The sequence below is a fragment of the Brachyhypopomus gauderio genome, chromosome 1 (genome assembly GCF_052324685.1).
Source record: "Brachyhypopomus gauderio isolate BG-103 chromosome 1, BGAUD_0.2, whole genome shotgun sequence".
NCBI lineage: Eukaryota > Metazoa > Chordata > Actinopteri > Gymnotiformes > Hypopomidae > Brachyhypopomus > Brachyhypopomus gauderio.
Window position 1 is genome coordinate 12,744,377 of NC_135211.1, and position 27,442 is coordinate 12,771,818.

The 27,442-nt window shown below is 45.7% G+C and overlaps 1 protein-coding gene across 3 annotated transcripts; it reads left to right on the top strand.

The window, feature by feature from the left end:
• crtc3 (CREB regulated transcription coactivator 3) lies at positions 1-26,288 on the top strand. Of its 3 annotated transcripts, XM_076997438.1 has the most exons (16): positions 1-1,402; positions 1,517-1,680; positions 4,027-4,137; positions 4,796-4,924; positions 7,202-7,263; positions 12,263-12,325; positions 13,384-13,487; positions 16,455-16,493; positions 16,883-16,968; positions 17,817-17,866; positions 18,043-18,260; positions 18,969-19,234; positions 19,514-19,744; positions 20,143-20,226; positions 21,929-22,118; positions 22,315-26,288. In XM_076997438.1, the coding sequence occupies exons 2-16, from the start codon at positions 1,549-1,551 to the stop codon at positions 22,518-22,520; spliced, it is 1,971 nt and encodes a 656-aa protein (XP_076853553.1). In that variant the 5' UTR covers positions 1-1,402; positions 1,517-1,548; the 3' UTR covers positions 22,521-26,288. The 3 variants fall into 3 exon arrangements, with proteins under 3 accessions (XP_076853553.1, XP_076853547.1, XP_076853559.1); XM_076997432.1 differs by having other exon boundaries at positions 1-1,680; XM_076997444.1 differs by lacking the exon at positions 12,263-12,325 and having other exon boundaries at positions 1-1,680.
• The last annotated feature ends 1,154 nt before the right edge of the window (positions 26,289-27,442 follow it).

Here is a 27,442-nt window from a genome sequence, read left to right on the forward strand (position 1 = left end):
CACAGTTTTGAGCAAGCTTGTGTGTTTTTTTTTCCCTGCTGTTTTCACTCTTGGCGAGGTATCAGAGTAAACCAAACAGGCGCTTGGAAGAGGATTCAGCATCTTGTAAATTAGCTGTACTTACAAACGGATACGGAGTGATGGACGAGAGGAGGACCGCACTACCAAGGAGAGTACACGCTGCCTTTTTCAAATGACCAGATTTGACAACTGCGACTCCCGAATAATTGACACTTGAACATTTTTTTTTGTTTTGTTTTCAGTGTCGAGCTGCGGCCACAGCCACATAACTAGCATAACTAACCAGCTATAAGTCAGTGAGAGTCTTGTTGAGTTTAAGGTGCAGCCATGACAGAAAGTCAGCGCTGTTTGCTTGTTTATGAGGTTTGAACACGTAGCTAATATATTCTGTTACGTGAGTTTGACCACTTGTTGAAATTTCGCGAAAAAAAAAAGTTTAGTTACAAATTTCCAACTTAAAACTGCACGGAAACTGGTGAAATAATCACCAGAAATGTGTTGTTTTCGCTAGTCTGTGAGCGATTTATTGGCGTGGCACAGCAGATACAAATGTTTGAATTATTTGCGGGCTAACGTGGCTAGTTAGCTCGGATAGCCACCCAAGATCTCAGAGGAGGAAGGACTTCAGATTCTCCCAGATATTGATTACTGGGTCGGGGGCGCCTGCTAGTTCGCCTAGCTTGGGAATTAGCCGTCAAGGCACCCAGCAGCTGGCTGACATGTTTTAACTAAACGGGAAAACCCCTCGCTGGCTCGTTTGCTTAAAAAACAAAGTCAAGCAAAAGCATTTGAATCCATAATTTAACCAAACTGGTATCGCGCTTTATTTTAAACTGGAGTGGCGAGTTGGCTGGCTGTCAAGTTCAGCTAACTGCATTTAGCTAAGCTAAGCTAAGCCTTGCTACCTGTGCTTATTGACGTTCACAGAAGCTGTTTAGCTATAAAAAATGTATCCTTTGTCGCTACATTGTACATAAATGCGAGTAAACGTTTAAAAAGTCTTGGTCCCCGTGATGAAAAGCGCACTGGCCCCCGCGTAAGCTCGCTAGCTAAGTGGGCTGAGGGGGTTTTATCCAGCGAGTTAGCCTGGCTAGCTGGCGACGCCTCTCCAGTGAAGTTTCCTCAGGAAGCCGCTCGTATGAAGTGCATATGAGAACTTTTATTTAGGACATACTAATGAGACACTTTCAACTGTATGCTAACATTTATTTCCACACGAGAACACGCCCGTGTTGACTAGATTTATACCACTTTTTTGTTTTGTTTTGTGTTTTTTTTCCGGAAGGCTGGAGTTTTGACAGCTCCCTCTCTCACCAAGTATCCAGCTATCCTCCCAACTCTCCCAACTCTCCCAACTGGCACTTTTAACAGTTTTAAAATGGTCCGCGCCACACGCTCACGACAAACGTCCAACACGGGAGGACGGCTGAAGTACTTCTGATACTCGGCTGCGAACAACTGCTACATTTTATTTTTGTTTGTTTTCCCCGTGAAGTCGGACTCTTAAAAAACTCTTGCGGCCCCGCCATGTCCGGATCCCCGGGCTCGAGTGCTTCCAACCCCAGGAAGTTCAGCGAGAAGATAGCGCTGCACAACCAGAAACAAGCCGAGGAAACGCGGGCCTTCGAGCAGCTCATGACGGACCTTACCGTCTCAAGGGTATACAGCTCCACATTTTAATACACATGCTCTTAGTCCCTGTGGTCTGACAGAAAGTGAGGTGCACCGTGATGATGGAAGTTCATTGCATTTCCACCCCCGATACCGCATTATTGTATTATTTAGTAGCTTGTGACAAGCAGGCTGTCAGCACGTATGCAGTCGGTGGTTGGGTAGTTGTCAAATACTGCTGTCTGTTATATTCAAGATGTCATTTAAATGTACCTGTGAAGAGCTTTTACATTTCATCTACGAGTTCTTGGATGTTCACCATTATTTGTCCAGTGTTTGCTTGGCAAGAGAAACCGACTCCTGTGTCTTACAAATATTGATTTTATAGAAGTGAACCAGTGACTATTTAATCCTGTTATTTTACTGTCTAGATAAATTGTACTTTTCCGTTTTGCACACACATCTCGTGTTTTTATAAATGCACAACTTGATACATTGATCACTTGCTCATTGCTCACTGCGTGGCAGTTTCTTTTTTTGGTTAAAAGACAATGAATTAGTTAATAATGGAAACTCATGATTTTGCTCCAAGTGTAAAAATAATATGCATGTATGTCGTCTTGTATGTGTAAACACTTCAGCCAAATTCAGTGGAAGTGTTGTGAATAGTGATGCTAGTCTCGGAGGAAAAGCTTGTGTCTGTTGAGGATCAGTGAGACCATCAGGCCTCTAGCACTTAACCGACCTCCTTAGTCCCAACCATCACTGTCAGCTCCAACAGTGATTGTAAGGACTATTCTTATACTGCATCTTGTGCTGTATGTTATTGAGTCGTTCATATCCTCTGAATCTTTATTTATCCTTTAATAAGGATGTTTTTCCCATGCTGTGATTAAACTAGCAACCGTTTGCTATTGTGACAGATTATCCCTTGAGTCCCTTTACATTCAAGATTTCCTCCTAAATGTAATCTATACTGTTTCTTTGAGTGAAGCATGGCACTGCAGGCAAGCTGTGTCTCTAAATTGTCCCAAATTTAGCACAAAACAACTCCACAGAAACATGCAAGAACCCTTACATGTTAGAATCAGTTTTTGTCTTGTTTTAGTGGTGCGTGGTTATTGTGTACCTTGAGATGTCACCCAGTGTATTGATGCAGGATAGAATACAGAAGTGGAGTAGAATTAGGGCCTAGTGTAATTTCAGTTGGGTATAACGTTCGGTGTTTTGGTGAAGATGGTTACTGAGCTCAATCTGAAGCCCTGGAACTGAAGTACTCTGAACTCTGTTTAATTTATACACTGACTTTTGCAAATAGTTTTGTCTTTGGACTTAATAATAGATGATGGCTGATGTGCTAGGTATCTGCCTCATTTAGCTGTTGTTAGGTAATGTGTTTCAGTTGATCTGTGTTGTATGGTGCTTTAACATGATAGGACCAAATCCATCCACATCAATTATCAAGTTCTTTGTGCTAATCCTAGCCCACATAAACTGTTAATATATGCTGAAAATATGCATGCAGAGCAATCTACAAAAAGTTAAAAAAACAACAACAAAAAGAGGGAACTGTATTAGTAATGAAGGCCCTAATGGAATGTTGTAGAGTGGTTCGGTTTTATGCCTGTTTTCAGGTGTCAATACTTTGTTTTCCATCGCTTAGAAGTGGGCTTGTGATGATCAGTTTTCTGAATTGTTTTAGTACAGTATTGGTGTCCTTGATTAACCGAGAGGACTAATAACTCCGCATATATGGTTGATCCAGGTGTTCTTCATCGAAAGGCAGAATCACATTTTAGACATTTTAAGAGTAAGTCACATCTCTTAACAATCAGTCCATCACTTTAGCTATACTACTTATATTAAAGCATATTTATTTTGGGTACTGGACTCAACCTACAATTCTGAAACTCATTAAAACTATCCACAGCAAAATGGCTGAATAACAATGACCATGTCTCATTCCTGGTTTGTAAAGAATGACACCCAAGTGTATGTGTTTACTGCTTTATTGGAAGCCCACTGTATTTGCTGAAACAGTCTTTATTGATAATATTAAATGAGGTTGGTCTTTGAGATTCAAATTTTGTCCTTTTGGTTGGTGCGAGGAAGGAGCACATGCCAATTTGCTTATTCCTGATCAGAATTGATTTACATGTTTATGCCAGACTCCATACAAAACGCACTTTGTGCTGGACCCGAGCCAGACCGTGCCTTAAACTGAAAAAAATTCACCCCTTTTCCAGAAATTCTCCCCTCAACACGTGCGCTGGCTTATGAAGCATGCTGGTTATTTCACAAGCGTCTGCCACACAAGCTCCCACACACAAGCTCCTCGTATAAAACTTGTTTATGTAAAGTCACTCATTCCCTCGGCCTCTCTGCTTTTTAAAGGTGCAGTTTCAGAAGATCCAGCAGCTGCGTCTGTCCCAGAACCGTGCCCAGTACTACGGTGGCTCCTTGCCCAACGTGAACCAGATCGGCCATGCCACCACCGACTTCCAGGTACACGATCTGTGCTCCTTTGCTTACCTGAACCTGGTCTTGCTAAGATATGCTTATGTAGGAGAAGATAAGCCCCGGGCCCCGTCTTCTCTGCAAGATCCACATAAACGTGGTTTAGAGATGGTAATTGCAAGCTTTGTCCATGTAAAGAATCAAAGTTGTGGGTTTTTGTTTTTTTGGTTCTCTTCACTCGGACTTTGCTTGCCTACTTGTTCAGTAGAAGGTGAAGCTTAGTACTAAACTTGATATGTCTGTGTGCTCCAGGAGCTGAACAACTGTATCTGTATTTAGGTCCCCTTCCCCCCTCCCCAGTGAGAATAGTGTTGTCTATCTCCAGGTGAAACTGCTCTTGTTGTTCTGAATAAAGGTTCTTTTGAGCCATTGGGCAGTGATCCCTAGATTTTTGTCTGTCATCAGAAACCGAATCTAGTGAGGTAAAATCGTACTTTTTGAGTATACTACTCACATGAGTGCAAACATAAGGCTCAGTGTTTCCTGCTTTTTGGTTTGTTTTTATTTTTGCTTTTTTAAATACAGATTGTCAAATCTGGTCTTTGCATATATTCTTTTTATTATAGTGCTTAATAAATGCACGACAAAATGTTTGACTAGGTGGAATGAAATCTGCTGTTCCTCCCTTCCTAATGCTTCTGTTCAGGGCACGTTCCCCTCTGGTCTTGATTCTGTGAGAGGGACCAGGCACCACGGTCTGGTGGAGAGAGTCCATCGAGACCGCAGTCGCATCAACTCGCCACATCGCAGACCCATCGACAAACCGGGACGGCAAATATCCTTCACCGCCGTCCAGAGCAGACGAGTGTCTGCTTGTGTCTGGCTATAGTGTTAGGATATTTACGAATAGTATTTAAGAAAGGAGTCGGTAGTTTTTACTGATTTATTTATTTGCCCTGTGCATATTTCTTTGCGTCTTAACACTCCTCTGAGTAACTGCAGTTTCCTGGGTTCGATGCGGGAGTGGTTAATGCATGAGTGCACGCTGACCTTTATTCATGTGGGTGGCTCTTTTTTAAGCCGTAGGCTCATTGATGGTCTTCGCTATATGATTATACCATTCAGCTCCCATGGAACTGTTATTGTGGGTGTGTGTAGTAGCCTGGCACTGTGTTTATGTGTGTGCGTGTCTGTGTCTGTCTGTCGTGGGTGTTAGGACATTTGAATATTTGTACAATACAAACTTCACGTCTGATCATCTCGCACGGCCCTCTGCTAGCTCCACCTCTTTCTGAGGCTAGACTAATACAACTCTCCTGTCTTTACACTCTCTCCCTGGTGGTAATATACGCAAATTGCAAATACAAAAAAAAATGGCTTAAACTCTCCCAGTTTCACCAAAAAATACCATCTGGAATGCTAACAGAGTTGGATTTGCTTGAGTATGAAGGAAATTGAGCGTATAAAATAAAGAGCGGCGACTGAATAAATGAGCTGCATTGTCATGCATGCGCGTCATGCTCGATGCTCTGAGCATCACTGGGGCTGAAATGTCGAGGCTGACGCTAGAGGCCTTGGGTTGGTCCTGATTGTGCTTCAGAGCAGAATTGCTTATCGTTGGCTTTGAAGTCGCGCGGGAGATTAACATTTTGAATTATCTATAAGTTTTACTGGGTACTTGTCTATAGTTAATGATGGTGTGGTTGTGCTAGAATCTGTCTGTTCTTAAGCCTCTGATTCTGTGGTGATCGAGCAAGAGGAAATGCCCAAACATTTGAGAAGCTTGAATTTTTGAATGACCTGAAATTTTTGTTTCTGTCATCTCGTACCATGAACAACTGCACGTCTTGTGCATTTGAATGGGAGGGCGTTCTTTGTGATTATAACAACGCTCATCAATAGAACTCAAAGAGCTGTTTTTGGAAGCTCTTGCTTCATCCTTAAAAACGTAGGTGTTCTCAGTGCAAAACCTGACCTAAGAGATCCTGGGTTGAACTATAGCATTGCATGCTATGAACTGCTGAAGGATTATTACTGTATTATTCTGTCATAAGTACAGCTTTTAATCTATGTTGTGTAATAGCTTTTTTTGTGACAACTAAAATGGTATATCTGATTTCTTTACCATTTTCTTTAAGATTACTCCTTCCATCCACCTTTTAACAGTCATGTTGCCTTGCTAGTTTGTAGTACCTAATGTAGTACTTAATTTAGTTTCATTTTCTCTTTAGGAAGGGTGCCATTTCTAGTTAGTCAAGCAAGTGTCCCAAAGGCCAGATTATATTTATAACTCTAGAATTGTTTATTTTATAGACTCATAAAGCCAAGAAACCTCTTCTGAAAGCACTAAATAATTAGATTAAGGGCTGTCAAACATGCATGTTTGTGTCTTCCTCACTGTGTTTCAAATGAAGGCTCCTAAAGTCTGAATATTCCCTCATTGCTTTGTATAAATTTTTTAATTCATTTGTTTCTTCAGCACCACATGTCTGACAATGTTGTCTTGCACTTTTTTGTAATTGCCAAGATTAAGCAAGCAGGGATGACCACTAACCTCAACCCATTAGCCGGTGCTAATTCTTGGCACGCCCCCGAGACGACGTGTCTCGGAAATTATGTTGCACATTTTGTGAGGTGAACCAGGATGAACTCCAAATGACTGGTGTGTTTGCCAGAAAAGGGGGTGAAAACGTAGTGGTTTTGGTTGCTACTGGTTGGCCAATGGGAAGGCCTCGTCTAGGTGAGGCGCTGAAGGTGCTGGCGAGATGACCACAGGCTCTCGGTCACAGAAATCACCGTGCTGTCGGAGCCCCACCAGATGTTGGGCAGAGAAGGCGCCCGACGCTCGCGTGCACTCGTCCCTCGTTTCGTTTCCGCCTCCCTCTGAGAAGAGATCCGGTACGAGCCGGTATCGTCGTCAGCATTTCCACAAGTGCTGGTCAGACCGGCGTCCCCTTATGATCTCACGTCACTTCCACAGCAAAAGACCCTCCTCCTTCAGTTCTTGGTATATATAGTTCTTGGCTAGATAATTGTGATTTTTACGTGTGTGTGTGTGTGTGTGTGTGTGCGCGCGTGTGCTCTCCACGACTGTCTTCTTTGACTGAACCACGCAGAGAGCTCTCCCTATGGCACCGTGTACCTGTCGCCTCCCCCGGACAACAGCTGGAGAAGGTGAGTGCTGTCTTGCACACGGACACGCACAAACAGGAAATGAATTAATTAATGCCTTCAGTCTGGAAGAAGTCAAAGTGCATGATGGGAAGTGTTTGGGCGGTTCGGATGAGTGACTGGAGTGCTAGGGGCTTGCTGTTGCCTCAGATGGCATTAATAATGAGAGCTTTCGTTTGGATGCAAGAAAACATACATGGACGATGATGATGATCGACTCCTTTTTGCTACAATGGGGAAAAACCACACGTATTCGTTTCCTCGATGTGTTACCGTGGGGAGAGCACGGCACAGCGTGGGCCCAGCAGTCTCGCCTTTTAGCGTGGATCAGAACCATTCTCAGAAAACAAACACCAACAGGTCTACCTCGCACAAACGGCCTTTTCTCCCTTTCAGTTTGGTGGACGTCTTTCCCTCTTGTGTTTACCAGGGGGTGAATTACAGCCTGTAATAAAAGGCTTAATGGCCCTCCTCCTCTCTGTACAGTCATGTTTTGAATGTTGGCTTGGCCACGGGCCAGCATGGCTTCTTCCCAACAGCAGCTCCACCGCGAAACTGCTCGTCGCTCCGTGTTGACTCTGCTCGACTTGTAAAACCGAACAAGTCCACGCCCTCCGTCACTGTTTACACCTGAGAACAGGTTGGCTGGCGGCTCGTCAGCCCGGCCTTCTGTTCCCCGATCGCTGCCGTCCTGCTGTGACCGCCATATGCCACCGTGCATGAGACAGCACGCATAACCAATCGCGCTCGCGTTAAAGGAGCCGTTTTTTAAAAGTTTCTCAAAGTAATATCAAGGATTGAGGTGAAGATTCTAAAAGGGTCTCAAACGGACATGCTGAGCTTTAAGATGTTGAGGCACCGGTCAGGAGAAATCTGAGCTTGTTGGATCGTTTCTCTCATGCTGAACTCCCGATCAGTACATAATCATCATTCTCTGAACTCCTCATTTCGTGTGGCTCTAAATCAGAGGGTGCAGATGGATGTACATGATATGATAAAACACAGGTCAATGTGAACTCCACCGACCAGATCTGTACAACCACTGATTTTTATACATGTGTAAAAATGTGTTTTTGATTGTGTAACAATGTATGATATGAAAATGCCAAATGTGTTTTTAATGATGTGTAATTAGTGTTTTGTGATTTCATATCACATCTTATCTGTGTTTTCCTCCCCCCCACCCCCCTGAGCTCCTAGTGAAGTTCCAGTACTAACTGAAGCCTTCCTCTCTGACCTAACCACCTCTTTCTTTCTCAGGGATGAGTGTGTAGCTATCTATGCATCCGCTGTGTGCGTGTGTGTCCCACCAACACTAACACACTGCCAGATACGCTCTCCGCCAAGCTTTGGCCTTCCGCTCCCTTCTGCAACAGATTGTGTACTTACTGTGTTGTATGGCGATGCTTCTCTTCTGCACAGGACCTGCAGGAGCAGACTAGCCAGGGCTCAGTGCCCTGTGTGTGTGTGTGTGTGTGTGTGTGTGAGGGGGGGGGGTCTTTTTTTTGCCTTTGAACAAATATTGTGAAGTGTTTTGGTGTTGTTTGGTTTCCCTGCTTTGTCCTTTTTGAACCGATAGTGATGTATTTAATTGAATAGTGGGTGTGTGTTCCTGTAACCTGTAATTATTTTCTTTTTGGCAGCATGCATTGTGTTGTCACCTCTGGTTGCTTTTCTTTTTTTTTTTTTTAAGTATTTTCTTTTTACTGTATCTGTAGACATCGGACGTTTAGCTATAGGTGGAATGACCGGTTCATTCTACATCAGCCATGTTTAAAGGTTTGAAATCGTACTTGGTCAAACGTGTCTTATCTGGGATGCCTCTAGATTTACTCGTCACTTTCCTCAGCAGTGTGAAAGGGAAGTGGGGGTGGTGGGGAGGAGGGGGTGTGTGTGAGTGTTTCCAGGGAAAGTTTTTTTGAAGGCATGGCAACAGCTGACTTGGCTATTAAGACCCTTTTGAAGTTTCAGTTTATTTAAAAATTCAGTATTGAACTTCAGTGTTTGCAGTGCAGGGTTAAGTGTGAACTCTGATTATGTGAGTTTGCAATTGGCTTTTACTGAATATTTAGCGGAAGACTTATGGGATTAGGAGAGAGTTAGAGGTAGAGCAATTAACTTTTTTGCTTTGCGCTAGACTCCACAGTTTGCTAGGTGGGCTATGTTTTCACAAGCTCTGGACTCCATTGTTCCCAGGTTAGCTAGTTGATGCTTGTGTGGCAGCGGCTAGCGTGAGCAGTGCTTTCAGGTCCTTGTGTTTTTTAGAGCGCTTGTAACCAGACCACAGGTTCCTCGAGGCTTCCTTATTGAAGAGGCTGGTGTGGGCCGTAGGGCTGGCTGTCTGGCGTCAATAAGAGTATGACGGAGCCCTCACAATAAACCTCTGCTGAGATGGCAATGGGCTGTCGGTTTAGCATTGCAGAGGACTGCAGGCTTTTTAGCAATAAGCTACGTGGTTGGAGCTGTTAACTTATCTGCAAAAGCCACGCTAAGTGGAGCGTTTGGGTGGCGGAGGTGGAGAGGGCTGTTCGACTGGGAGGAAGATGCTAACGCACTGGCCTCCGGGGGCGGGGGAAGAGGGTCAGGAAATGTTTACAACTTTCTCCACATCTGCAGAGCATTACTTCAGGACATGCTGGAGACGGTCCACTCTCTCCTTAACCCTGTCCGCCCCATTCCCGCATTTACGCCGCCTGTGAAACCGCCGGTTTTGATTGGCTCCTGTTCTCCTCTCTGCATCCTGTAGTGGGTGTGGCCCGTTTGTTGTGATGTTGTCCTTCACTTGGCTCAGAGGCTCTTCATCTCTCCTAAGAGATCAAAGTGGCGTTTGCTGTGTCATGGCTCTTGTTTGGCATCAGGAGACCAGCAGGCACTGCCAGTCATTTGGTCAGCGTTAATGAAAGGATTTGCCCGGCACTGCTGTGAAACGGAGGAATAGTTTGTACCTTGTTGACTGTATAGAGCAGGGGTAATCAATTAAATCTTTCCGCGGTCCATTTTTGGCAGATAGCTCAGACCTTAGGTCCGGGTTCGCGGTGGCGAACGAAAGTTGTTGAGCAGGGGGGGGTTGAACGTAACACTCAAATGGGTGGTGAACATAACACTCGTCTGAAAATAAATTCTCCGTTTTAAAATATAGTCTCCCGTTAAAATTTTTTTGGCATTTGGGTCCGTATCCAGTTAATCAGGAATGTGATTGGGTCCGGACAGGACGGCGTTCGGGTCCGGATCCGGACCGCGGTCCGCCATTTGGTGATACCTGGTATAGAGCTTCTAAAGCAGGTCTTGTGCTTTGTGTTATTTCCTGATCATATTTCAGGGCTGTTTTTGCCCCCAAAATGTTTTTGATCAATGGTGCATTATGCTGTCCAGACAGCCACAATTCGAGTATATATGTAGTGTAAAATGGGCAAGGCTGTAAGTTTTAGCCAAGGTTCAGCATGTTTGGCGAAATCCAGAGAGAGGGCCGGTTTCATTTTGGAACGGGGAGCTCGGTGGCCCCAGGGGTCTGGCATTCTCTCTGGTGGGTGGGTAAAGGCGGTTTTAGCCTGGCCCCGAGGCCTGGTAGGGTCCACATGTTGTCCCAGGAGAGCCCAGCTGGGCTGGGTCAGGTTTGGGGTCAGTGGTGCTCTCTGGGTCCCACGCTCTCCCACGCTTTCCCTGCTTTGGTTGCTACACTCCCTCCTGGGAGGGCACCCTCAGAAGGCACTGTGTCCCAGAGACATGAAGGGTGACCCAACAGTAATATGCGCTCAATAAATGGTCTGTCCACCGTCTCTGTGGCCCTGGTGGGCTTTTTTCTGTGTGCCAGATTTCAGACATCTGCGTTTCAGATCAGGCTTGACTGGCGTGGTGGTTAAATGGCAGAGGGAAAAACCCAGCTGATTTCAGCACAGGGCACCGTCCGCTGGCCTTGCCCCTGTTGAATTTGCCCCTGCTGGATTCGCCCCTCCCGCACATGTTAAAGCTTCAGTCTCTGCTTATGTGCGGAGAGTGCCACCTGTAATTTGCACTCCCAGAAATTGTGGCAGCGAGGAGAAATGAGAATAGTAGTTCTCCATATGGCATGTGTTGCTAAGCCTTAATAGAAACAGCAGGGTGGGAGGGAGCGGTTAGAAAGCTTTATGTGGAAATGTGTAACGAAACTGGTGTCTAGTGCACGATGAGTTGTAAAGAGATGGTCCAGCCTTTGGGGTTTTGTTTGTTTCTCATGTGCATATTTATGGTTCTTTTTTTTTTCTTGACCATTTGTTGTGTTTGTGCTGGTAAAGCATTGCAACACCCTCATATGTGCCCAAAAGCAGTTATGCTCTACATAGCTTTCCCCCACCTGTCGTGGAGACAGATTGAAAATGGCTATTTGTTTTTGTTGTTGTTTTCCCTAGAGGTCTTTGCTTGTAAGAACTGCACCGCCCTCTTTTAGTGGAAATGTTAGAAGGCAACGCTGGTGTTTTAAAAAGCTTCATGCACGGACTGCGTGCCCTCCACGGGGGGGGGGCTCTGCATTTGAATGCACCATGTGCACCAGCTGGGTCTGGGAAGCAGTTACTGCTGCTGTTAGAACAGCTGGCACATCTGCATTACTACAGCGTAGCACAGCTGACCCACACAGATATGATATTTGAGTTGGGAATTACTCAAAACTGTCTTAATAGATTACAGTTAATTAATGCCCATTAGAGGCTGTGGATTTAGCACTTGTTGTGTTGGTCCTCTGATCTCTCCCAGGCTTGACGGTCAGCGTAGTCGACCCGTAGCTGTACGTCAGCGAGGTGTTGCAGTGCTGGGCTAACGGCCCACGTCGGGCTTCCACTCTTCCGTCATCTCCGCAGCTTTCTGTCTTTCCCTCTATTCTCTGCCTCGTCTCCCTGTACTAACACCCCTTGGCCAGTGTGAGCACCAGGCTGTGTGTGGGTGTGTGTGTGTGTGTGTGTGTGGGGGGGGGGTGTAGGCGGGTGTGGGTGTAGTAGTGATTAACACACGGTTGTTTCCATTTCCAAAGGGAGCAGCAGCCCTGGACTGAGGAGAAACGCCCTGGGTTTAGATTAATATCGCAGCTCAACAGGTGACCTTTGACCCTAAAAACTCACTCCGATTTCACCGATCAACTCCTCTGGACTTCTGCCTCTGATTCTCTTTCTCCAACCTTGTCATTCTCTATGCCTCAATGTGTGTGTGTGTGTGTGTGTGTGTGTGTCTCTCTCACACACGCATGCACGCACGCACACACACACATTCCTTTCAATTTTCATTCATTCTTCTTATCATGAAGTCTCCTCTAGGTCTAGCAAACAAATGACTAATTATGGTTTCTTTGGTGCTTTTGTCTTTAAATCATATTTGACACTCAAGAATAACAAGAAAATTCTCTGCAATAATGAATAATTCATATTTCATTACAAAACAACTAAAGCAGACATGCAAATTCAAAATAAGAATTCTGTTTTTAATCCCAGATAAGTCCAATATTAATGGATAATGAACCTGTCTTGTTGATGGTTGGTGAACTGAACAATGCTACTGTATTCCACATATATAAAATTAGATCAAACGAAGTTTCCTTGGAGACATTTTTGAGTAATTAAACGAAATGTATAAATTTCTGTTCGATATGATCTTGTTCTAAACATTCTGTTGAATGAAAAGGGGGGGTTGTGCCACCTCCTACTGTTGGTGTCCGTAAACGACGCTACGTCACGGTGAATCACACCATTCCTTTGTAGCTCTTGGCGACGCTGTCGTAAAAATCTAGACCCAAAGCTGCTTTTTTCGTTGAAAAAAATGTGACGATCAGGGGTTCGAGCACTCTGCCCCGAATGTGCGCTCGGCCGGAGAGATCCAGAAGAGGCCCGGAGCTTCCTGAAGAGCCCGCGGTGGAGATCTCATGCATAAGTGGTTAAATGGAGCAGTCGGTGCAGGTGCAGGGTGGCTGTTGGACTGGCCTGCTTGTGTGGATGCGGAAGGGCTCAGGCCCTCCTGTCGGTCCACTCTTAAACATGCAGCTGTTGTAGAGCCAGAATACCAGTAACTAGTTCTCTTTCCCCACATCTCTCTCTCTCTGTCTGTCTGTCTTCGTCTCTCTCTCTCTGTCTGTCTGTCTGTTGATCTGTCGCTCACACCCAGAACCAATTCAGACTCCGCTCTGCATACCAGCGCTATGAACCCCAACCCACAGGATCCGTTCGGCATGAACCAGCAGATGGGGCGATGCCCGCCCCAGCGTAACGGTGAGCCCTGCAAGCGCCTTCTGCTGGCCGGCTTGAACGCGGCCCTTGTACGGGTGGGGGAGGGGCGGTCTTTTAAACGGCTTCCGGGGGGGGGGGGGGACACACGGATGGGCATAGGTGGGGTGGGGGGGGACTACAGCTCCCGTGTCTGCATTAATGTGGTGTTTCTGTCTCTTGCCACTGATTTTGAGAGGTGCGAACGTTAAATTGAAAATGTATGACTTGTTCCTCTCTGGTAGGTCATTAAAACTGCTCTACGTATCCTGGCTCTGCTCCTCGGGGTGATTGCAACTGCTGTTTGGCTGTTTGTTTAGAAAGCCCCATGTCACTGATTAACACATTTGTGTGGTTCATACCCTATAATGCACACATGGAGTATGCCGTGGAATTAGGGCCTCTGGCAACAGCACTTGTATTTGAGCCCGTGTGTTCCCTGTAGCAGAGACCTTCAGTGTGTTTATTTTATTTCACTGCAGTGGGCCTCAGTGCTGGGGACCATGTGCACAGCATGGTTGTAAGTTTCCCCTGCTCCAGCACACCTGACTCAAGCCAGGGGGTTTAGAATTGGGAAAACACTGAAACTGCTAGAACAGGGGTTAGAATAAGGAAAACACTCAAACTGTTCCCCCTGCCTGTGCTGAGATCAAGGAGCATTTATATTATCAGCTACCCAGTCCAGCATGGAGCTTCTCTGTTGATGCATAAGGCAGTTTTCCCATGGGTATGTGAATATTAAATATCTGTAGTGATCTGCATTTGTCATCAAGTGTTTTAAATATAATAAAATATTATTACAACAAAAATAAGACTCAGCACTGTAGTTGGATTCTGTGCTGCGCTGTCCTTAATTTGCTGACGGCCCTGTATCGTTATTGCAGTAATGCTGAGATGATATTTAAATGAGAGGCATTCTGCTCTTGCCAAACATGTCGCAGTTAACTTGGGCTGCACTGAAACGTTTTCTCCCTCCTGATGCTCGGTGTGAAAGGCGAGTAACACCAGCGCAGCCCGTCGGTTTCCTGTAATGAGCACCCAAAGAAACAAGACGACAGTCATGGGTATTTAAATGGTCACCTGGGAGCATAATGGCAGCAGCTCCCCTACTGAGCCTCGTACATGTGGAACAGGGAGGACAGGAAGTGTCTGTCTGTCTGTCTGTCTGTCTCTCTCTCTCTCTCTCTCTCTCTCTCTCTCTCTCTCTCTCTCTCTCTCTCTCTCTCTCTCTCTCATTCTGCCCCTTCCCTGTGTGACTTGCAGGAGGAGAGTTTGTACAACTAAAACACAGCGAGGATGTAGTTTATTGGGTCTGTGCAGGGGCGGGTGGGATTACCTCATGGTTTTCCTGATGGATTACCTCTTCTTTGTTTAGTCAACATGTTTAAGCAGGATGTCGTGTGAAGTATCCAGGGCAGGTCTGGAGCAGGCAAGCTTTGGTTTCTGTGTCTTGGGGCTCTTGACTTTTGTAGAGACCTGCTGGCTGATGCGCAGAAGTTAAGGTTATGAAATTAGTGGCAGCTTGGATTAAATATAATTTTGCCACCCATACTTTACATTTTAGCAATGCACACACACAGTGGTGGAATAATTGATTGAATTGAATTGATTGGACAGTGAAAAAGGTCCATCTATTTTATATAACACCTGCCATAATACTATTGTTATTTTGATACAGTGTAGGCTCCCCCATCAAAGCAGAGTTACATGATCCTAGATCAAAATATTAATGATGTATGCTACTAGCTACTGCTTGGGTGTTTACAGGACATCCATTTCATCTTATGAAGTTGTCAGGCTGTAGATATCTGACCATCTGTAGTATTTATTCTGTGTGTGTAGTGGCTCTCACAGAAGTCTTTGATTCTTTTATTAAAAATGGTCAAAGAACAGCTCTTTATGCCCTATTGGATTCAAGCACAGACATACACGTGTGAATTGTAAGGTATTTGAACATGAGAGATGGCCCTGCCTTATTTGTTGACTGTTCACAGCACCCGCTGCATTGGTAGATTGGTAGATGGGGTAAGTGGGTAGGAAGGTGGCGGGTAACGGAGTGCCACCAGCCATTTATTTGCCCCCATTGTTGCACCCGAGTAGGTCCGTAATGGCCGTGTGGAGCAGGGGGTCCTGGCTCTGTGCCCACCCAGCACCAGCGCGCAGACGGAAGGAGAAAGAAGACCTGTTCCCTGAAGGAGCGCTCCGCTGCGCCACAAAACACTCTCCTTTGATTCCCATAATACTAGTGGTCACGCGAGAACCCCAAACCCCCCCCCCCGGACTGCACGCTCCCTCCCACCCTGCTTCTCCTCTTAAGACCGATAGACCAGTCCTGCTTCCTTCCCAGGCCTGTCCTGTCTGTGGTGGGTGGGGCTAGTGTGCACTCTGACTCGGTGGTGGGTGGGGCTAGTGTGCACTCTGACTCGGTGGTGGGTGGGGCTAGTGTGCACTCTGACTCGGTGGTGGGTGGGGCTAGTGTGCACTCTGACTCGGTGGTGGGTGGGGCTAGTGTGCACCCTGACTCGGTGGTGGGTGGGGCTAGTGTGCATCCTGACTCGGTGGTGGGTGGGGCTAGTGTGCCCTCTGACTGAATCGGTTTGTATGAACCAAAAGTGGGTTTTTGCGTGCAGGGCTGCAGCTTTAAGTCGTAAAGAGCCGTTTATTGTTTATTGAAATGTAAACAAACATGTTTACCTGAAGCAAGCTGGTTTCTGCTGCATTACTGTTGGGGGGTCAGAATGTCCATCTCCGACACAACATGGCTCTGGGTAGTGCTTTACTGCAGTATCGGCTTTGTCAGTACAGTTGTCTGCAGTTGTCCGTGTAACTGGAAGCATCCATCTTTGGCATGCATGATTCTCAATGTTGCTAGAGACAGATGTACTAAATATGTTAAATGTGAGGTAAGATGTATTGCTTTGTGTTGTTTTATTAAGTCTTCTTTTCTTTCTTTTTCTTTTTTTGGCAATGTAGCCAGCATGAATGAAGCGGAGGTGGATGGCACAGGTGATGGTGAGTGCATTCTAGAAGCCAAATCACCATATTAACTACATTAGTGAGCATTCTCGCCTTGATCTTGAAATTTGGATGCATTCTCCTGACTGTCTAGATCACGGTTTCTCTTCCGAGGCTGGGGTTGACCATGTTTTCTATGACACCGGTGTGTGATTGTTAGTGCCCCCTGCTGGCAAGAATGTTCAGTCACGGCGTCGTTATCCTTTTTACACAATGGGAAGTCTGATGTTGTCCTACATTTGATAAACATCAATAGGAGGTATTAATATGATGGTTTTTGCAGAGTCTGCCCTTGGTGATTTACGTGTTTGTGCCGTCTGACGTGCCTGTTCTGGTGGTGGTCTGATGTGAGGGAGCTGGTGGTGATCTCTGCTTCTCCCCTGCAGTGTTCTCCTTCCCCGCTGTTCCTAATGAGGAGAGTCTGATTGGTGTGAACAAGCCACTGCCCAAGCAGCTGTGGGAGGCCAAGAAGGTGAGAGGAGGTGTTGGGAGGAGGCGTTGGGAGGAGGCGTTGGGAGGAGGGCGTTGGGAGGAGGGCGTTGGGAGGGCAGCGTTGGGAGGAGGCGTTGGAAGGAGGGCGTTGGGAGGGCGGCGTTGGGAGGAGGGCGTTGGGAGGAGGGCGTTGGGAGGAGGGCGTTGGGAGGGCGGCGTTGGGAGGAGGGCGTTGGGAGGGCGGCGTTGGGAGGGCGGCGTTGGGAGGGCGGCGTTGGGAGGGCGGCGTTGGGAGGGCGGCGTTGGGAGGGCGGCGTTGGGAGGAGGGCGTTGGGAGGGCGGCGTTGGGAGGGCGGCGTTGGGAGGGCGGCGTTGGGAGGGCGGCGTTGGGAGGAGGGCGTTGGGAGGTGGCGTTGGGAGGAGGGCGTTGGGAGGGCGGCGTTGGGAGGGCGGCGTTGGGAGGGCGGCGTTGGGAGGGCGGCGTTGGGAGGGCGGCGTTGGGAGGTGGCGTTGGGAGGAGGGCGTTGGGAGGGCGGTACTGTCGCATGGAGTGTGCAGCTCTGCACAACTCCTCCCCTGTCGGCCATTACCGTCATAGTGGACTCTTTTAGTTTGATATTGCAAATGCGTAAATAGTTAAATGTAAGTATTATCAGGAAATGTTGACATTGGTCTCAGATATTCTTGATGGGGCTGAGTGGAATTTAGAGAATTGAGTTTTCAGGTGGCCGGTTCACACTCTGTACATTTTAAGGGTGTAAATGTGTATGTTTGAAGGAACGTTTTGTGTCCTTGCGTGTGTCCATTCGTCCATGTGTCCTGCTCAGTGTGCGTCCAACCGTGTGTGTGTGTGTGTGTGCCTGATGACCTGTGTGCCTCCTGATACAGGTGCAGTCCCTGTCTTCACGGCCCAAGTCCTGTGAAGTGCCTGGAATCAAGTATGTCTTCGGCCTAATCTCTTCTGTGTTTCACTGCATTTTGTATACATAAGGTCAAAAAGTCAGTGTGGTCTGTTTTGGGGAGTGTGTGGTTGGGGGGGGGCGGTCTAGAGCTTGGTGTGTGTAATTAGTAATGACTGTTGTGCTTGTCTTTCTTTTTCCCCTCATCTGTGCAGTATATTCCCATCTCCGGAGCAGAACGCCGGTCTCTCTCACTACCAGGGCACTTTAAACACAGGCGGCTCGCTGCCTGACCTCAGTAACCTGCACTTCCCCTCGCCCCTGCCCACGCCCCTCGACCCTGAGGAGGTGGTCTACCCCAACCTGAGTGGGGGCAGCAGCACAGGGAACCTCCCCGCTGCCATGATGCACCTGGGCATCGGCACCTCGCAGGGTGAGTGCGGTCCCGGGGGGGGGCTAACCTCACACACTTGTGCTCAAAACCCAGAGCCACACTCGCACATTTCCGGTGTCGAACCAGAGTCGAGCGCCGGGGCGAACACTCCACCCTTTGTTCCCCCTCCGCCATTCTCCACCCTCTGTGCTGAATGAATGCGGTTTGTTCTCTGCAGAGACACGTCTCCACGTTAGAGCAGCCGGACTCCTGCCCCATGCCCTCCCTCACCACCCCCACCCCACTTTTCCGCTAATCTGATTGCTCGCATTGACTCGCAGTCTCTTGAGCTTTGGATCCTCCGTTCAACGGACGCGTCTGAGAACCGGCTGTGCTGGCCCGATGCGCTCGCTCACGTCAGCCCAACTGGACACAGGCTGGCTGAAGACCAGGGTCTCCGTGAACTTTGACCCGCAGCTTGGCTGCACATAAACAGCCCTTTTCTCCCCGTACACTTCGTGGTCCAGCAGCCCACAAACAGCCCAGTGTCTCGGGCGAGGCAGGAGACACCGGACTGAGGCTTCAGTCATCCGGCGCAGTTCTAATAAAACTTGATGCAAAAAAGATCAGCACTATCTCTCATTACAGCGTCTCTCATTACACCAACCCACATTGAGCTGAGAATGTTTTTGTAATTATAGTCGTATCTTTGTTGATTGATTATTTTGTTTTTTGTTTTTTTTATGATTGTTTTGTTTTTTGTTTTAGGCCTCTCCTCCTCTCTGAGCAACCCCTCCATTCAGGCATCGCTCACCAACTCCCAGCTGCATTCATCTCTCAGCAATCCCTCCATCCACTCATCCCTGCGCCTCTCCTCACTCTCCAATCCCTCCCCGGGGGGCATGGCCACCTCACCCAGGCGCCGGCCCGCCCCGATCAGCCCCCTGACCCTCTCTCCTGGCTCTGAGCAGCGGCGCAGCCTGGGGAAACAGCTGTCACCCACCATGTCTCCCTCCCTCTCCCCCATCACACAGGTACAGCAGTCGAGATGTTCGCCAGGAGAATCACTTCTCCTTCCCCTTGGGCTAATAAGGCTTCGTGAACCTGTTCGTAATAGCGTTGAGGTTTTTAGCATGAGGTGTGAAGTCAAGACGGCTGACTTCCTTGGAAAGCTTTTGTATAAACTGCCTATCTGGTATTGGCAGGGCGTTAGTGTGCAGTGCAGACACGGGCCAGGGCGCGGTGTTGCCTCGTACACCCCGAACTTGGGAGTAACTTTTTGAGGGGGGGGGGGGATTTTATGCCATCTCCAGGGGGTTGCCTTGGACACCAGTAACCTGCCAATGGAGCCACCTCCTCCCTACCCTCTCTACCAGCAATCCCAGCAGGCCTTGCAGCAACAGCCGCCACCACCCCAGTCTCATCCCTCCATGCATCAGGGCTCCCAGCATGCAAATGTGGGGCAACAGTGCCAACCTCAGGGAGGGCACCAGCAACCTTTGTCTCCTTTGCAGAACGTCCCACTGGACTTCAACTCTAGCGCTGTGAGTTTTATATTTACTATTTTACTACTGATCTCCACATGGCAGTTTTATTTATTTATTGTTTTACAAGTAGCTACGCTGTATAAATGTACCAAATAATATGTCTTGGTGGAGTAATAAAATCTGTATTGTGTAATGTTTTGAGTGTAATGTAACTCAGATACAGATCAACGTTTTGAACATTTGACATTTAGGTCAAGATAATGTTGGGATCGTGTGACTAAGTGTTGAACCCTGCCCATTCGTAGCCACTCCTGAGAAATGTACCAGATTTCCAACCATATAAATCATTTTAGGATTGGATTTAGTTGGATTAACTGTATAGATCCAGTTTGTGCATCTTGTATTGATGCATGTGATATCAGAAGTGGCCTGTTGTTGTGTTTGCCTCTTCTCAGCCCAACTCCATGGGACAGTTCTTTAACGATCCATTCATGGAGCTCTCCTTCTCTGGTCGCCCATCCAAGTGTCCGTCTTATCAGGTGATTGTGATAACACCATGGGTCATGAACATCTCTGAGGGCCACAACCCAGCTCAGCGTGGTGCTGCTCCAGCTCCTGCACACCTACTTTAGTGTAGTAATTATCTGATCTAATTAATGTGTTGTTGAACATGGACACACCCAAGCCCCCTAGCGACATTGTCTTTCTTGTGAAGAAAGGAGGAAGATTTGGCCAAAGAAAGAGCTAAAAAAAAAAGGAACCCCACGGGACGTAATATAATCCCAACAGGATATAATATAATCCCAACAGGATATAATATAATCCCAACAGGATATAATATAATCCCAACAGGATATAATATAATCCCAACAAGAGAAGCATTTAATGGCAGTAGACGGCTTGGAAATTCAACATAACAAAATATAGAATTGTAGCGCAGCTGCCAGATGGAGACAGTATCCCATAATGTCTTTTAGACATTAAAATTCATAACAACTTTGCAGTCCTGTAGTGGCAGAAATTGGCAGCCCTACTGAGAATATATCAAAGTACGTTGATGACTGCATTGCAACATTGGTCAAAACACTTCTCATATATATAAGATACATTCGGATGAAATCAATTAATGAAACGAAACTATTTGTGATTCCTGAAGTTTAGGTCTACCAGCACTAAATAAGTATGACACTTATTCTCCTGTTACTGTTGTCTTTGGCACACTATTAACTAAAATATTCTTATCTTTGAGTCTAAGTAATATCTGCAGATACAAGGGCACACAGCTATGCCCTGTTATTCCAATGGATTATTACATAGAATATTGCAGATGTATTGAGTACTTACTTTGAGACAATTAATTTTTCATGCAGTTCAGTAAATTAAAAAATTAATTTGTAAATAAATTGTAAGCACAATTTTGTATAAGAAAACTGATAGAAACTCTCCTTGTAATAAGCAGTTTAATCGCTTGACTTTTTAAAATGGTTTACAGTTCAGTCAGTTATATCAGGTCAGTATAATTTGTGATTGGGAAAAAATGTTCTCATAAATTCATATACGTTTCAAACACATGATTTTGTTAAATAATATTTATCTTTTATATAGAAGCACATCAGTTAATATAGATGTGTTCCTGCAAATTTCCAACCCAAGAAAATGTCAGTTTTCCACATTATTTCTGGATCATTTCCAGTTCAGTTATTTCAAGATCTTTCCCATTTTCACTGGGCTTTATTAATGAGCCTTTTTACATAATATGATAACACAAAAATCTAGAAAGAAACGATTTCAGAAGAAAGGACCTCGTGCATTGCTTGCAATTGAGTGTTGGTTGTGTAGTATTCCTGTCCCCACGTGAATCATGGTTACATGATGTGAAAGAGTAAGGTGTGATGGTTGAATAAATAGCTTTAGATTTCACGAATGGTTGCTATATCAACGGTGCACAGGGCAAGTGGTAAACAAGTTTGCTGACTGTCATCCAGAGCACCTTCTTGAAGTTGATCAATAATTGGAATAGCACCATGCACTGGTCATGGGCTCAAGTCTCTCACAGATGGGCTCATCATTTTTACAGATACAAATCGACTTAATTAGCATGTTGTTTGTTGTTACGGTTATTTGACACCAGTGATCATGTGACGAGCTTCAGAAAAGAGGGTTTTAAACCCTTGATTGCACAACCTATTTTTGCTGTGTAGAATATTGAGCTTTTAACTTCACCGCCCCCTTTCGCCACAGGACCAGTATAACTTGTTGGAGCACACCATGAGCCCTGTGGCCAGAGGGTACGACCCCTCCGCTAACCTCTACTGCCAGCAGACCTCCCTTATGGGCCTGGGCAGTAGCCATGGCAACCTGCACGACCCCTTGCAGCCAAAGGCCAACATGCTGTACTCGAACTGTGGAGTTCCCAACATCATCCTCACAGGTATGGGGGGGGGGAGCAGCGCAGCAGAGGCAGGCTAATGAGCTCATTACAGGCAGCTATCCCCGCCTTCCTCCTGCCCCCAGAATCCCTCGCTCCCTCTCACTCCCCGTTGCTGTGCCATTTTTTAAAATCTGCTACTTTGAATAGAATCGCTCTTAACATTGCACAAATGAATGTTGCCGTTTTCCTCTCTCAGATGACTCGAACCCGAGCCTGTCTAAGGACATCAGCAGTGTGCTGTCGGCGGTGCCCGAGTGCTTTGATTCAGAGGGAGTCTTTCCTCTGGAAGATGAGCTTCGCATCGAGCCCCTCAGCCTCGATGGACTGAGCATGCTCAGTGATCCTGATATGGTTCTGCCAGACCCCTCAGTGGAGGACAGCTTCCGCAGTGATAGACTTTGAACAGCTGAGTTTGAGCACATGGATTCATTCTCTCCCCCCCCCCCCTCTCTCTCTCTCTCCCCCTCCCCCTCTCCCTCTCTATGTTTTTTTTTTTCTTGCACATACACACACTTGAGGCAGATCTCACACACACACACACACACACAAACCCACACTACATCTTAATGTAAAATGTCTGATGAGCCCATTAGACACATGCCATGTGTCTCTCAGGGCCCGATCTCACTCTGTGTTCTCCATCTGCCACTCGAGACGGTGACAATTATGATATTTGCACTGAGTGCGCTCAGTGGGAGCGAGAAGATCTTTGAATTCACTCTCGAGTGCTTCACATGCCCTGCTCTCCAGTCCAGATTAAGCCTGGTTCTAGGCTCACGGGGATTTTCAATGCAAAATCCTCACTCGCAGTATAACATGGACCAAGCTCAATCTGAGACCAGTGCTATATGTGTCTGTTAAAACCCCGACTGGGAATTTCTGAGTCCCCACACAGACTTGATTTTGAATTTACCAGGAGAACGCATGATAAACACACCACTTACATCTGCGTGGGTGTCGTCCCTTTGTAGCAAAATTACCTTTCAGGAGCAAAACCATGACATCAGCACAGTGGTTGTTTTTCTCCCCTGCTGCTGACCTGCCTTTAGTGATTCCCAACTGGGGCTCGAAAATTAAACCGTCTAACAGACTTTATTTATTTGACGTTTTTTTTTATTTTTTTTTTTTATGTCTAAACGATTGTAATCGACTCGCCACAGTGTGACAATCGTTCTTAGAAAACCAGCAGCACTATCAAACGTATGCAACTCTGCAGCGCGAGACTCATCTGGGCTGGTGTCCACTGAATCGCTATAACCAAAAGAACATGCTACTTTTATTATTTTTTTATTATTTTTTTATTTTTTTTTTATTAAACACACCTCCCACATTTTTGGACATCATTAAAGAAAAGCCCTTTCCTTCGAGCACGGGGAAAGGTCAACCCACCGACCGTACGGCAAATGACGGCCAGCGCCGGGGGGCCGTCCTTAGAGCGCCCTGCGGGTGGGGATGACGTGGGGAGAGACAGGGGATGCGCCACAATAGCGGTACGCTGTGGAACAGAAGGCGCCAGCCGCCTGCCTGATGCCGTTAGTACCGTGTGGTTCCAGCGCCCCCATGCTGTGTTCCTGTGCACCAGCAGGAAGGGGGAGAACTGAGCACCACCACCACTCCCCCTCCCCCGCTGCCCTCTCAGTGCTTTTTCTCAGCTCGGCGCCCCTGCTCTGACTCCTCGTCTTGCAGACAACACCTGCACAACTGCCTCCCCCATGCTGCTGGTGCACAGTTGGAGACCCTAACATGTGAGGCTCATAACTGGAAGGAGAGTAGCCCGTGTAGGGCCGGGTGGTGGTGGTGGTGGTGGTGGTGCTGCTGCTGCCCATTAGGGAGCGAAAAGCATAGGAGAAGCTAAAGGCAGTGCTTTGGCAGCTTTCACAGTCAGACATAGAAATGCCAGTGAATGGTGACCCTCTTGCATTGTGACAGTAGTGATTGGAGGGAGTGATCTCCTCTGTACAGAGCATTATTATTTTCCCCATTTCTTTGCGTATACAGGCTTTTTTTTAAGATTATGGAAGAAATTAGTAAACCTTGTATATGCCTCATAATTTCAGTCTGACTAGAATGTATTTTTAAAACAGACAAAGGGAAAAGTGTTTACAAAAATTTTAAGAACTAAAATAAACGAGTTGGAATTTAAATTTATATGATTTTGGTATAATTCTGAAAGAATATATTTGTATCTTTTATTGGTCCAGTCAGTTTTAAATGAATGGAAGCCTTTATGCTAATTGCTATGCAGAATTTAGCATCTGAATTACTCAACAGGCTGGAACAATCTAGACCATGAGAAAAGAACTATTTTACTTGTATATTTACTACTATATATCAATTCAGTATAGTCTCTCTTCTTACACATTTTATACTGACTTGTAATATTTTTGTTTTTCATGTGTTCATCTTTTTAGCTCTTTCTCTATATATGTAATTTTGTGGATGCTTTGTGGCAATTGTCAAGATGTTTTGCCTGGATTCCCACTGTGGTCAAAATGTTTAGCTGTGGACATGGCATACATTAACCATAGCATTTATTGCTGGTTATTAGAGTTTGCACTGATCATTGAACAAAACATAATTGAATTTAGTCGTCCCTCCTGGCCGTCATCTTTGGGGGCTGGATAGCCTCTGATAGTTTTGCACAGTACGTACGCAAAGCCTTTGGAATGTATGCACTCGCTCTTTGTTTTTGAATTAATACACCCCAATGACCAAAAATTGAAGGAATAAATCAAAAATACCCCAGTGCTTTGTTGCTCTGCTCAGGAATGCTGCTTCAATCACCAAGTCATATTGCATGTCCGCAATCTTATGTTTTGTGTTTGGGGTGTGCTGAGTAAACAACATTATTTTTTTTTGTTCTGTCCGTCTGAAATTACTTTGAATTTGGAGTTCAATGTTTTTGTTTTGTTTTTTGTTTTTGTTTTTTTTTCCTCTAGAAAAGAAGAAAACCATTATTGTTCGACCGATTTCTAACTAAAATCTTTAAAAGAAAGAGTGAAAATTCATTCTCTTGTGTCTTGTTAGGCAATAGCAATGCTATCTGTATATCATGTCCACATGTTTTTTTAATTGACACACTGTGGTCCATGCACCCATGGGTGCAGACTGGGAGAGGTTAGGAGCACGTCCCAAAGGGTTACTGTGAGCAGCGTCTCCACACACAACAAAGCAACACATTATATTGACCTTCTGCAATTGATGATGAGGTATTCTGTCTTTCTTTTTCTTTGTCGTTTTTTTTTTTTTTTTGGGGGGGGGGGGGGGTTGTTTCTTCTTTTTTGTTTTTTTTTTTTGGTAATGGCTTGTACTTGTATTCATATCTTACTATGACACTTGTGTGTGAGTTTTACCTGTTAGAGGGTATTGATGAAGCTCTGAGGTCAGGCGTGTGAAGCACGTTTGCGCTGCATCCTGTTTGCATAGCGTACGTCTCTCTACTTTTAAGACTTTCCTACTGCGTTTTCTTTCCCTGCCTGTGTAAACTTTGTGTTAGACATGCATGTACACATTAACGTGGATTGAGAGATTTTACAGTGTCTTGTGTAAGACCAGCTGCGATTTTTTTTTTTTTTTTTTTTTTTTGTTGTTGATACCTTTTGTGATTATAGCTTCAGCTGCAATGCATTCTGGGGTTTCCCAGACTCCAGCAGAGCTGGAGAGAACCACACGCCAGTCTGTTCCTCCTGTTCCCTCTGGACGGCACACCCCACCGCTCTTTGGGGGACGTTGTCTTCTGCCTTATTTCTTATGGGCTTTGACCTCTTGCTGTCATTCTGATCGTACTGTGATTTTAAAAAACATTTTTTTTTCTTTTGCTTTGATGACACCCCCCTCCTTTTTTAACCAGTCCTGTCTTTGGTCAGTTTGTACCTGGTCTATTTCTTTGTGGTAGTTGTATTTCGTGTCATTTTTTTTTTGAAGCAATTCAAGGTTGTTTTTGTTTTTGGTCTCTTGTCTCCCCATTTTTTAGTAACCTTTTAAAAAAATGTACAGTTGTATTATTTAAAGAAATATTTCTTGTTCACTAGTGTTACTACTTTTTATAATATGCCATTTAAACTTTTCTTTTTCAGATATTAAAATATTACTTCACCACAAGGCTTTTGGTTTGTGACGTTAAAGTGCTTTGATTTAATATAAACAATAAAAGTTTACCGTCTGTCTGTCTCTCTGCGTACACTTGTGTCTTTTATGAATGTGATGTAGTTGATTAGTCGTTTCTTTATGAATCCGTGATCTCTGCCAAGTCATTTGTTTTCCTAGGAGCTTGGTCTTTTTCCTTATTGCCACTAGATGGAGACAATGAAATGCATTTTGCTTTTAGATGGGGAGCGTAGGATACATTTTCTTTTAGGCATTGTTTTTCCTAAGGTTTTTAAATGAAGAAAGCAGCTAAGTGGCTTGTGTGTACTCTGAATGCATAGGCCTATTACCTTTTATTTCCTATCTTAATAAAAAAAAAACTAGTTCCTTGAGGTCAGTGATGGGTAACCTCTGTGGCCTAATAGGCTGCGTATTTTCTTGTGTAGGCCTACATATTTTGTGTGTTGTGAAATACGCATACAGAATAATCAGCAATAAAATGTTCCTTTGCGGATGGAAGCAAAGGGTTTGCGTTCGTCTATCTGAAGGTCCGTCTGTGATGGTTGTACTAGCTGCTTCTTTGGTTTTCCTAAACCAAATGCGCTTCGTTAGACCGAACACAATTTCTGTCTCATCTATTCGTCCGATGGAAAATCTGTTAGCTAACTTCAAAGACACTGCATGACATTCTCAAAATATTAAGAGAGGCTCCGGCACGGCTGTTATTACCGGAGTGGTACAGCAGTTCAGGTCATGGATGTGAAAACACAGGTAACCCGGTAATGATACGTTAGGACACCGAGAGCCACGTAGGCCTACACGCTCATCCGCTCGGCTTTGTACGTGGACTCTCTCTCCCATCATATAATCCCATTTTATTAACATGCTTTGAACCTTATTGGTGTACATTTATTCCGACGAATAACTGGAAGTGTTTGCGACATGCGTGAAGCTCAATATCAGCAAAACAGGTTTAGAGTTTTATAGGGGGGGGGGGATTGCGATTACAGGACTTGGTTTTTTAATGAAGGTAATCAGCTCTGGGTCACGGTGGTGGTTGTTTTCTGTTGTGAGACGGCAAAGAAGTCCACTCAGACTTGGTTCCGCTTTGGGTGCCTTGGACAGCAGCACTCCTGAACTCACGCGGGGAGTTGCATTTCTTTAAACAAGACCTTCTTTGGTTATGGTACACTGAGGAAGGACTGTTTGACAGTTCAGACCTTGTGTCAGGTTCAGGA

Excerpts from the sequence above, each read along its gene's own strand:
- crtc3 (XM_076997432.1), top strand. The coding sequence starts at position 1,549 with ATGTCCGGATCCCCGGGCTCGAGTGCTTCCAACCCCAGGAAGTTCAGC. Across the intron at positions 16,969-17,816 it reads AGCTGTGGGAGGCCAAGAAG|GTGCAGTCCCTGTCTTCACG; the intron begins GTGAGAGGAGGT and ends CTCCTGATACAG. Across the intron at positions 22,119-22,314 it reads TCCCAACATCATCCTCACAG|ATGACTCGAACCCGAGCCTG; the intron begins GTATGGGGGGGG and ends TTCCTCTCTCAG.